Below are 11,153 nucleotides of genomic sequence, written 5' to 3' on the forward strand. Positions count from 1 at the left end.
TGGATTTTTAAGGATGGGCTCAAGAGAAGAGAGGCACACAGACCATTTGCATTAGACATGGAATTCAGCAACATGGCAGCAAAAGCAGTTCCATAATGAGGACAGAACTTGAAGAAGTGACAAATCCCAAAGTCTCATAGAAAGCGTATTTGGTATCTGGCAAAAGTAAAAGACAGAAGAGTGAACAAAAACCTAGGGTAAGGGAGGAATGATACACCTTTCTGAGCGAAGACTCCAAAAGACAAGCAAACATAACAGAACTCATGGCTGCACCTGAGGGACTGCACACCCTCTCTTTTTAAAGGACTGCAGCACTAAGATATTGTCAAGAATGGGCCTACCTGGGCTGGAGAGATGGGTCAGAGGTTAAGAGCATTGCCTGCTCTTCCAAAGGTCCTGAGTTCAATTCCCAGCAACCACATGGTGGCTTACAACCATCTGTGATGGGATCTGGTGCCCTCTTCTGGCCTGCAGTCATACACACAGATAGAATATTGTATACATAATAAATAAATAAATAAATATTTTTAAAAAAGAATGGGCCTACTGCCCATTGCACAGTGTACAAAGACCCAGAATATCGGAGTGATTTGGCAAAAGTCTGCCAGCTAGCAAATGATAAAACTAACTCCAGGGTCTGGGCACTTGCCTTTTGAGTGAGACTGAATCTGCCATGTCTATCACATGTTTAATTGTGTGAGTTCAACCTAATGATAGTACATGGGGTCCCCCCCCCAAAAAGACACTACTGTTATTCAGAGCCTGGCCTACTCCATGGTGGTCTTGTTACTACCCCAGAGGTCAGCATGAAGGAACAATCAAACTCCAGAGGTTTTCATCTGCACGAGGTAGACCCACAGGCCTGAAGGAGAAAATGGTGAGCTTGGAGAAAAAGAGAAGACAGCAGGCTCACAGCTCTCACAACCAGAGACTTCTTAATTGGTCCCCAGCTAACAATGCCTCATTAATGGACCACGGAAGAATATACTCATTTGGTAAGATGAGCACTTCAAAATGTGTTCTGGTTTTATATCTAGAGAAGCAGTGATGAGGACCATGGCAAGCAGTGGGAGGATGGCCTGGGAAAGGGGCACACAGGTGTCTGCAGAGAATGCCATCCCATCCACTTAATTCTTCACACCCTTTCCTCTTGAGGACACCTTTGATGGGGATCCACGTGAGACAGAAACATCTTACCATTCTTTCCATTTCTAAGAAGGCTACCCACAAATCTCTCCACACTCATTTTATACAATTTACTATTATATTCCATGGATGTTCATTACCAATATAACCATCCCATGGACCAAAATACACTCATCAATATAGACTCTTACCCTGGAGAAATTTGTTCTTCCAAATCAAATGTCATGGACAGTGTTCTGTCCCTGGATGGGTTTCTCCTCACTTCTGTCTTCAAGCACATCCCAGAAACAGGGAACAGTGCTTTGCTGGCCATGTTCAGGTTTGACGGAAATGTCACACAGAACCATGTATTACCATTATGAGTTTTCTAACTTTCTCTTCTTCCTCAATTCACAATAGGGACCTGCTCATGCGGACCACAGACTCACCTGTGGAAGGGAAGTAGCCACAAAGACCACTTGGGCCATTTGCTTGTATAACCTACTTGTGCCTTCATGGACTTGGAGATAGCTGTGTGTCCACAGTAACATTTTATCATAACAATTTTGAGATCCAGTAAATGTATGTTCAGTCAAGTATGAGGTGACAGTCCAAGCAGCCAACTGTCCCTGTTTCCTCCATAGTTTTGGAAGTTTCTTGCCATGTACTCTCTGTTTACTCAGGTAAAATTTTATCCCATGGGTAGCTGATGGGGGTTAAAGACTCTATAGTTACACATTTGTATAACTAGATAGTTATAGCTACATTTTTTTTGTTACCAAGTTCAGAAAAGAAACTTAAAAAAGAGATGTAAAGTTTATGAGGTTGAGAGACATAAAAACTCATTTTTTTTTTCTAAAATATTATAAGGTCTAAATATTTATAGGTTTGTAATAAAAGTCAAAAAAGAAGTGGTTTAGGTATAAAGCTTTGAATTCATCATGATAGGATGGAAAATACTTTCTCTGCATTTGCCAAATACTAACTGATTGGACATTGTAAATGTAATTCTTTCTTTTCTTTAAAAATGGTGTACATCTCTTTATTTTCCAGTCTATCAAATATCATTGTTTATATTGTTATCCAATAATCCTAACTTTTTGTTTTCATATTTGTATTAAATAATTTACTTTTCATTTTACATACCAACCCCATTTTCCCCTCCCTCTCCTTATCTCACCCCTCTACCTCCCCACTTCCTATACCCATCCACTTCTCAGAGGGGGTAAGCCCTCCCTCAGGGAGTCAACGAAGTCTGGTGTACCAACTTAAGGCAGAACCAAGCCCCTACCCTCCACATTAAGGCTTAGCAAGGCATCCCCATATAGGGAATGGGCTCCAAAAAGCCAGTTCAAGAACCTGGGATGCTACTGCCAAGCCCCTCCACCAACAGATAACTGTTAGCCACATTCAGAGGGTCTAGTTCAGGCACATGCAGGTTCCTCAGCCATCAGTTCATAATCTGTGAGCACCCCCTAGCTCGGGTCAGTTGTCTCTGTACTTCTATCCATCTTGCTCTTGACCACACCCCTTGTTCACATAATTCCTCCTCCTTTTCCTCAACTGAACTCCAGGAGTTTAGCCAAGTACTTGGCTATGAGTCACCATATCTGCTTCCATCAGTTACTGGATGTAGGTTCTGTGATGATAATTAGGATAGTCACTAATCTCATTAAAGGGAAAGGTCCTTTCAGACACCTTCTCCACTATTGCTAAGAGTCTTAGCTAGGCTCATCCTTGTGGATTACTGAGAATTTCTCTAACACCAAGTTTCTGCCTAACTCCATAATGGCTCCTTCCTTCAAGATATCTCTTTCATTACTCTCCCCCTCTGTACCTCCTGCAACTCTGTCTTCTTGATCCTTCATGTTCCCATCCTCTCCCTTTTGCCTCCTTCCCATTTAACCAGAAGATCTTAACTATTTTCCTTCCGGGGACTCCACATGTGTGCCCCTCTTAGGGTCTCCCTTTGCTCAAGATCCTTAGCCATCAGTTAAATGCAAGTCAAAATGACTCCAAGATACCATCTTATACCTATCAGAATGGCTCAGATAAAAGAAGATGCAGAGTAAGGAAAATTCTCCTTCATTGCTGCACATACTTGTACAATCACTTTGGAAATCAGTACGGTAGTCTCTCAGAAAATTGGTAATCAATCTACCTCAAGACTTAGCAACACTACGCTTTGACATATAACAAAATGATGCACAATCATCCACAAGGATGTTTGTTCAACTATGTTCATAGAAACGTTATTTTGTAATAGCCAGAATCTAGAAACAACCTAGACACCCACCAACTGCAGAATGGATAAAGAAAATGGGGTGCATTTACACAATGGAGTACTACTCAGCAGTCAAAAGCAATGGCATCTTGAAATTTGCAGACAAATGGATGGAACTAGAAAAACAATCCTGAATGGGGTAACTCAGACACAGAAAGGCAAACATGGCATGTCACTCGTGCATGCATGTGATGTGTAAAGCAAAGGATAACCAAACTCTAATCCACAATCCAGAGAAGCTAGGTAAAAAGGAAATGTAATTCTTATTTAATAATTGTTCTTATTGATATAGTTTTATTGTGTTAGAATTAACATTTCCATTTAACTTAGATAAAAGGGAGAAATGTTGTGAAATATTTATTCACTTTATTTGAAAGACATCTCTTTATTGGTTTAATAAAACCTGAATGACCAATAGTAGGAGAGAATAGACAGGATATCTGGGGAAAGAGAGGAACTCTGGATGAAAGCAGGCTCACAAGGAATATGTCCGCAAGATGTAAAACATGTCAAACAAGATAGAAGAGATGTAAAAGGCAACATGGAAAAATTCAGATTAATAGAATCAGTTAATTTAGGTTATGAGAAGTAATTGGGGAATAAGCCAAAGATAAAGGACAAACCTTCATAATTAATAATGAGGCTCCATGACATTGTTTGAGGGCTGGCAGTCAAAGAAATTCTGAAGAAAAAGTCTGATTGCACACATAGATATCCACATGAAGAAGAATGTAACTAGGCCCTTGCCACATACCATATAAAACGATTAATTCAGAAAGAACCAAAATCTAAAAGAAACTTTAAAAACAAAACATGGGAGTAATTTTCATGACATTGGATAACGAAACAATTTCTTAGCTCTGCTGCAAAACAGCAAGAGAGAAAAGTGCTTGGTCACGTGGAGTGGAGTATTCCTATAACACCAGCACTAGGTCAGATGTTGGAGGATCTGTGAGTTTGATGCCAACATGTTCCACATCGTGAGTTCTAGAAGAGACAGGGCTACTTAAGGAGAATCTCTGTTTTTTAAAATATATGATTTGCATTTTACCAAATATAATCAAAGGATATCATCAAAGATGCAAAAATTCTCCTAGGTGTGGTTTCCTATCCTATAATCCCAGCGCTGGTGAAGACAAGGAAGAAAAACTAGAAGTTCAAGGTTATCTTCAATAATGTGTAAAGTTCCAGGCTAGCCCATATTTACAAGAATTCTCAAAAATAATTCTAAGAGTAAACAATAGTAAGGAATATTAACGATGAATGTAGGGTACCCTTTATCCAGAAATATACCAAAGAATAGAACTAAAGGGCCTGAGGCCTCCTTAAGAAAGAATAGTTCAGACAATAAATCAGAGAGGAATCTGCTGATTGGTCAGTTAAGAACTTCTCTGAAAATGAGAGGCAATCCATACCCTCCATCAGAAAATGGTAGAAAAGGAGCCATCAGTCAATGGTTGGGCATGCCCTTGGCTGCTGCCTATGAGGAGAAAAGTTGGGAAGGTTCTGACGAGAACCCAGATTCCTTCACTTCCAGCATTGCAGTATTTGACAGAAGAGGCCATCGGGTTCCCCATAGACCACACTGAATTTATGTGTGAAATTAGTTCTCTGAGCTATATTGGTTCTGTTCCATAATCTATCAGCTCACCTGTCCTGACAACACTGCTGTGCTACTTAGCATACAGTGCCTCAGCTTCTGCTCTCTCTAATATCCACAGTTAGCATGTTCTGTGTTGGTTTGTGTGTGTGCTTTTGATCTCTAGGAACTATATCAGGTTATTAAATGCATATGGCTTGCTGCCTTCTAAGGAGAGGGGTCAATATATTAGACCATAGCAACAGAGCTTGTATTACTTCTCTCTACACAAAATCTTCCCGCTTTCTGCTGTCAGGCTGAACCATACTACTTCCTTTGGCCAAGAGAATGTGTGGAAAGAGAAGCAGATTGCTCTTGAGAAACTGAGTCATTGTCAGTTTGTCCACTGTTCCTTTGCCTCTGATCTAGGATGCCATGTTGGATATAAGGTTCCTCCTTCAGGATGGATGTGAGAGAACAGAAGATCATTCCACAGAACAATTAAATCAAGATGCTTTTCCTTTACCAAAAAGTGATAATTCACTCAAACGTCTCATGGATCCCGGTTCACTAGTCCACCCTACCATGTCCTAGCACCTTGAGAAATGCCCTCTTGATGTCTTTGTTCCTCAGACTGTAGACCACAGGGTTAAGCAAGGCAGTGAAGGTATTATAAAAGAGTGAGATCTGCTTGTCTCGCTCAGGGGAGAAGCTAGAGTTGGGTCTTATGTAGATGTAAGAGGCTGGACCATAGAAGAATGAAACCACTGTCAGGTGGGAGGCACAGGTAGAGAAAGCCTTGCAGCGGGCTTGGGTGGATTTGATCTTGAGAATAGCCATGGCAATATGAATGTAGGATGTCATAATGAGGGAAATTGGAATAAGACACATAAGAATACTCAAGACCTGGTCAACCATCTCAATGAGGTGGGTATCCATGCAAGCCAGGCTAAGCACTGCAGGGCCTTCACAAAAGTAGTGGTTGACCTTGTTGGGTCCACAATATGGCAGACTCATGGTGAAGAAAGTATGTAACAAAGCAGAGAGGAAACCACAGACTAAAGACCCAGTTGCCAACTCTATACACAGTCCCCAGTTGAGGATGACAGTATAATGCAGTGGGTAGCAAATGGCCACATATCTGTCATAAGCCATGACAACAAACAACATGCTCTCAGTAGCAGCCAGGGCACCAAACACATACATCTGCATCCAGCAGCCAGCAAAGGAGATGGTGTGAGAGTGAGCAAGAAGATGCACCAACATCTGGGGCATGGTGGTGGTGACATAGCCCATATCCAACATGGCGAGTATACAGAGGAAGAAGTACATGGGGGTGTGCAGATGTGTGTCCAGGCAGATCAGCAGGATGATGAGCCCATTGCCCATGACTGAGCTCAGGTAGATGAGAAGGAACACAATGAAGAGGATGCTGTTAGTCGTGGGATCACTGGAGAAGCCAAGCAGGATAAATTCAGAAACCCAGCTTTGGTTCTGCCCTGGAATCATCCACATGGTTGAGGCAGTAAGAGAATCATTTCTTCTCTGTGTCACCTGACATGGGCCAGCTATAGAGGCAAAAAGGGGAGATACAGCCTGGTGAGATGGCTAAAAGTATAAGAGCACTGACTGCTCTTCCATAGATCAGACAACTCAGAACTATCTGTACCTCCAATTCCAAGCCAAGTGACTCCCTCCTCTCACAAGTACAGGTCAGTCACACATATGGTCATAACCATGTATGTAGGCAAAACACATACACATAAAATTAAAAAAAACTTTTTAATTAGGAAAAGAATGGTTGGCATGTGAGTTCTAAGCATTTTTCTCAAGTTACTGAACCTCCCAATGTCTCAGTCTCTTGACCTATCAAATAAGGCTGATGACAAAAATGTCTCAGGAGAGTGAGGAATATCTAAAGCATTTCACATAACTCCTGGAACCAGAACATAACACATGACATGTGCGCAGTCTCACAGTCTGATTCCATCTCTGGAAGGCAGAGGTGGGATCCGCGGAATAAGATAGCTAACTACTGAAATCATGGGCCCTGGATTCAACTGAGAGACTGTCTCAAGGAAAAGGTGAGAGCAGTTGAGAAAGAACACCATGTCAGTCTCTCAACACACACATACATGCATACATACACACACACACATGTACACACACACACACGCACATGTACTGCAGACATATGCAAAAGAGAGTAAGCATATAGATGAAGGAGACAGAGCTAATGTCAGTCAAACACAAGCTCTCATACTTGTAGTCCTATGGGCAATGATAGAAGTTTGTGCATAATACAATGGAGACTCTGTAATCTTCCCAAGGAACGCTGATGGATCGTGGGGTATGGTAGCAGGAAAGTCACTCATTCTTTTTCCACTTCCATCTCCCTATGTACAGAAACATTCAATTCCAAGTAACTCTAAAACATCCATTATTTTATTTATATTCAAGGATGATAAATACATCTATCTGTTATTTTGCGGGAAGCAAAGGTAAGATTTCCTTAAAAGAACACTTTCCTTTAAGGGAAAAATAATGGTAATTTAGAATAAGCAATGGTACTCAAAATACTTACACAGAGAGTTAGAAAAGCACAGACATAACAGCAGAGGCTCCCATAGAACAGTGAACCACATCTCAAGGGCATTTCACAGGCAGCTGTCCAGTGAGCACTGAGGAGGCTGAGGTTCTCAGCACCATTACATCTGGAAACTACAAAGAATAGCACAGCGCCAGTGCCCACCTCCTCTTCTCAGTCTCACATCATCACACCCCTGCCAGCCTGGCTACAATAACAGAATCTAGTGTTGACAAGAGTAACTGGATCCAGTGGGAGAGTGACTTAAAATGATCCCTTTAGTGTGTGTCTAGTTGTGTTCCCTGATGTTGAACACAGTTGATGCATTGTCTAGCAACAGAAATATCAAGTATATTTCTAAAACACTATGTGAACACAAAGGTTCCTTCAAACACATGCTCAAGGAAAGACATGTAAAGGAAATTTCCTAACACTGCTCAAAATAGTCTGAATTTGTGGGAGCCTAGTCTGTTTGGATGCTCACCTTCCTAGACCTGGATGGAGAGGGGAGGACCCTGGACTTCCCACAGGGCAGGAAACCCTGACTGTTCTAGGACTGGAGAGGGAGGGGGAAAGGGAGTGGAGGAGTGGAAAAGAAATGGGAGGAGGTGGAAATTTTTAATAAACAAATTAAATAAATAAATAGTCTGAACGTCAGCACCACTCATGCTAATCCTCAAGACAATGGTTAAGGCAGGAATTGCTCTGATGGGAGCAGAAACATGAAAGAGACTCCTAGACATCCTCAGTCTTCTCTTTCCCTGCCCCCATCCCCTCTCCTGACCAGTCTACTGCTCATAACCCTCGCAGCTGTCCTTCCTTTCCACCCAGGTCAGGAGCCCATCATGTCTCCTGGCATTTCTGCATCAGCATCTCCATGTGCCCCTTGCCTTTTAATATTCCTCCTCAATACAGTCTTTTCTTTTTTTTGAATTTTTAAAATTTATTTTCGTATAATATACTTGGATCATATCTTTCCCTTCCCCCAACTTTGTGTTTTTAACCTCTCATGCTTTCCTTTAAGACAAAGCAAAACAGTCTACAGAAATTAAAAAAATAAACTAAAAGAAAGAAAATAAAAAATCTACCACATCTATGGAGCCAGTCTCCTGTTGTCAAACTAATCCTGAGCATGAGTTCAGTTATAGACTGTAACTGGTATGCTTAGTGACATGCCATATAAGAAAACTGAGTGTCCCTTTCCTGATAGGAATTAATTGCAATTAAATTATTATTATTATTTTAGTGGCAGAGTTTTGTGTTTACTTCCCTTTCTCATTGCTGGGCATTTGTCTTCCTCAGCATGTTCTTCATTTGATTGCTGCAGTGGTTTTTCAAAATTTCCATATCGCTCTTGTCTGGCCGCTGTTAAAAGCCTTTTATGATCTCCATGCTCTGTCATTTGAGTTGGATGCACAGGTCGTTACTAAACCACTGCCCTGTAAAGGCTAGCCTCAGCACAGAACTCTTTTTTTATCTTCTCTCTCTCTCTACACACACAAATCCCCATGCATGGTCTCCTGGTATTCTGCATGCCTCTCTCTCTCATACATTAAGAAGTCCCTAACTTCTGGAGGGGGTACTACCACGCTCACTGTGTTGCCTAATTGATGACCACAGCAGGACTCAGATAATCCAGGAAGCCTTCCCTGTTGTGCTACATCCTCCACCCTAACACAGGTAAGATACAACCTGCATTTCTTGCTCACTGGGTGGTTGCAATCTGAAGAATCCTGGGCGGGGTGGGGTGGGTTCTTATATCAGTTTTGACAACAAAAACACTTGGACAAACCCATTGTTTCTCTCTTGTTAACTGAAACCCCACACAACCAAGGAGAAATTATCTCTGATGGACTGTGGCTATATGGGGGATTTCCTAACCTTTCTAATAATAAAATAAACTAATATCTAGTTTAGATAATTTATCTATTCCATCCAATGATCCACTAACTTTAGTTTAACAACACAGCAGTTCTCTTAAGGAAGCGTTTTTACCTGTGTGTTATATGTGAAATCCTAAGGATTGGAGCAGGCTGTTTCAGATTGCAAGCTCATCATGGTGGAAGTGTTAGTTTAGGGGTGTGATATCAGCCCCTGCCTCTCACTCACCTTCTCTGCTTCTCACTCACAGGCTCTGAAGTGGGGAGGTGAAGAAGATCAAGTCAATTGCCCATCAAGTTGAGCTTATTGAGATTCAGCACAGGCCAGAGCCCTCCTAGGACAGAGTTGGACAGCTAGCTATAGATCAGCTTTCCTGAAGCGATTTTTCCCTCTGTCTGAATGTGGGAGGCTCTGAGCTGTACTGAAAGTAAAGGATCCAGGGAAACCGGATTTGAGGCATAATTACTATGGCATGGGGAAACAATTTAGTCGCCCATAGCCTGTTATGGTTTCCTAGCCCAGTGGTATTTGATTTTGCTTACAGTGTTACAACAGGGTGGTGACCCAATTCTATGAACCTAGGATTCACAGATAAAGATATCAGGAGGGCATTGTAGGCAACCCTCACCAAAAAACTATATGTATTAGTATCAACCTACAAAGCCTGAATCTTGACGGTGTAAGATCAGGGTTTCTAGGATATACTTGACTATACAGCAAGATTAAACTAAGCTAGGCTACAGCAGACTAACCATTCCCCTTCCCAAAACAAAATAAAACAAAACGAAAAATATGATTTCTCTGCCCACAAAGTGCATGAAGCTGTGTCTCTGTGGTGTGATGTCTTTTTCAAGACATTGACCTTCACTGCTCTCTCAGGAATATGACTTTCTGCTTTACTTGAAATCTTTGAGTTCAGGACTCCAGACCTTGATGTCTCAACAAGATTTAAAACAACAAACAATCTGTAAATATTTATTAAGTTAAAAATTGGAGGAAAAGAGAAGGAAGTAAGGATACAAGGCTGAGAAAAAGAGCAAAGAAGAACAGCCAACTAGGAAACAGGTCTGGGGAGTTTGAGATGTATGCACAGAGTACCTGGAGATGTATGCCTTGACTAATTATTATCTCTAGCCATGAGAAAAACATTAGTGGTCACCTTACCACTTGTAAATCCAGGGATTGTCACTGAGTGGCAGTTTCTTGTTGTTATGAGAAACCCCATAAAGCAACTGAGTCCAGAGTGATAGGCAGCTCAATCTCCAGAGAAATTCCAAGGTACTGTAGGGAGTGTGAGGGACTAGATCTCTCTCTTTCTCTGAAAGTAGGCCAGCCCTGGCTCCTGAAGACTTTACCCATAAAATCCTTCTTAATAAAGGCGAACTCAGACCTCTTCATCTCTTACCAGTGGGACCAGCTCCTGAGGGTTTATGACACTGCCTCCCCTCTGAGCTTTCCTAGGAGAGCTAGGAAAGGGCCATTTCTGTTCCCAGTAGGGATGCTAAGACGTCCATAGATGCTGTCAACAAGAGCACTACAGGGAGACCCTTGGGTGGCAGAGCAGAGGGCAGCAATTCACAGAGGTAGGAGTGGTGACCTGTTCCCTTTTCTAGACTGATAGGAGGAATAAGAGCAGTTCAGAGAAGAGGAGCTGGGACCTGGTCACCTGATACATTCTGATTCCTCTCTTACTTCTC

General features: G+C 41.8%; 1 protein-coding gene across 1 annotated transcript; it reads right to left on the reverse strand.

The window, feature by feature from the left end:
- Positions 1-5,558: 5,558 nt before the first annotated feature.
- Positions 5,559-6,503, reverse strand: LOC142833707 (olfactory receptor 2A12-like). The gene has a single exon (XM_075945390.1). The coding sequence runs from the start codon at positions 6,501-6,503 to the stop codon at positions 5,559-5,561; it is 945 nt and encodes a 314-aa protein (XP_075801505.1).
- Between the last annotated feature and the right edge of the window lie 4,650 nt (positions 6,504-11,153).

The sequence above is a fragment of the Microtus pennsylvanicus genome, chromosome 13 (assembly GCF_037038515.1).
Source record: "Microtus pennsylvanicus isolate mMicPen1 chromosome 13, mMicPen1.hap1, whole genome shotgun sequence".
Taxonomy (NCBI): domain Eukaryota; kingdom Metazoa; phylum Chordata; class Mammalia; order Rodentia; family Cricetidae; genus Microtus; species Microtus pennsylvanicus.

Coding starts and splice junctions, on each gene's coding strand:
- LOC142833707 (XM_075945390.1), bottom strand. CDS start 6,503: ATGTGGATGATTCCAGGGCAGAACCAAAGCTGGGTTTCTGAATTTATC.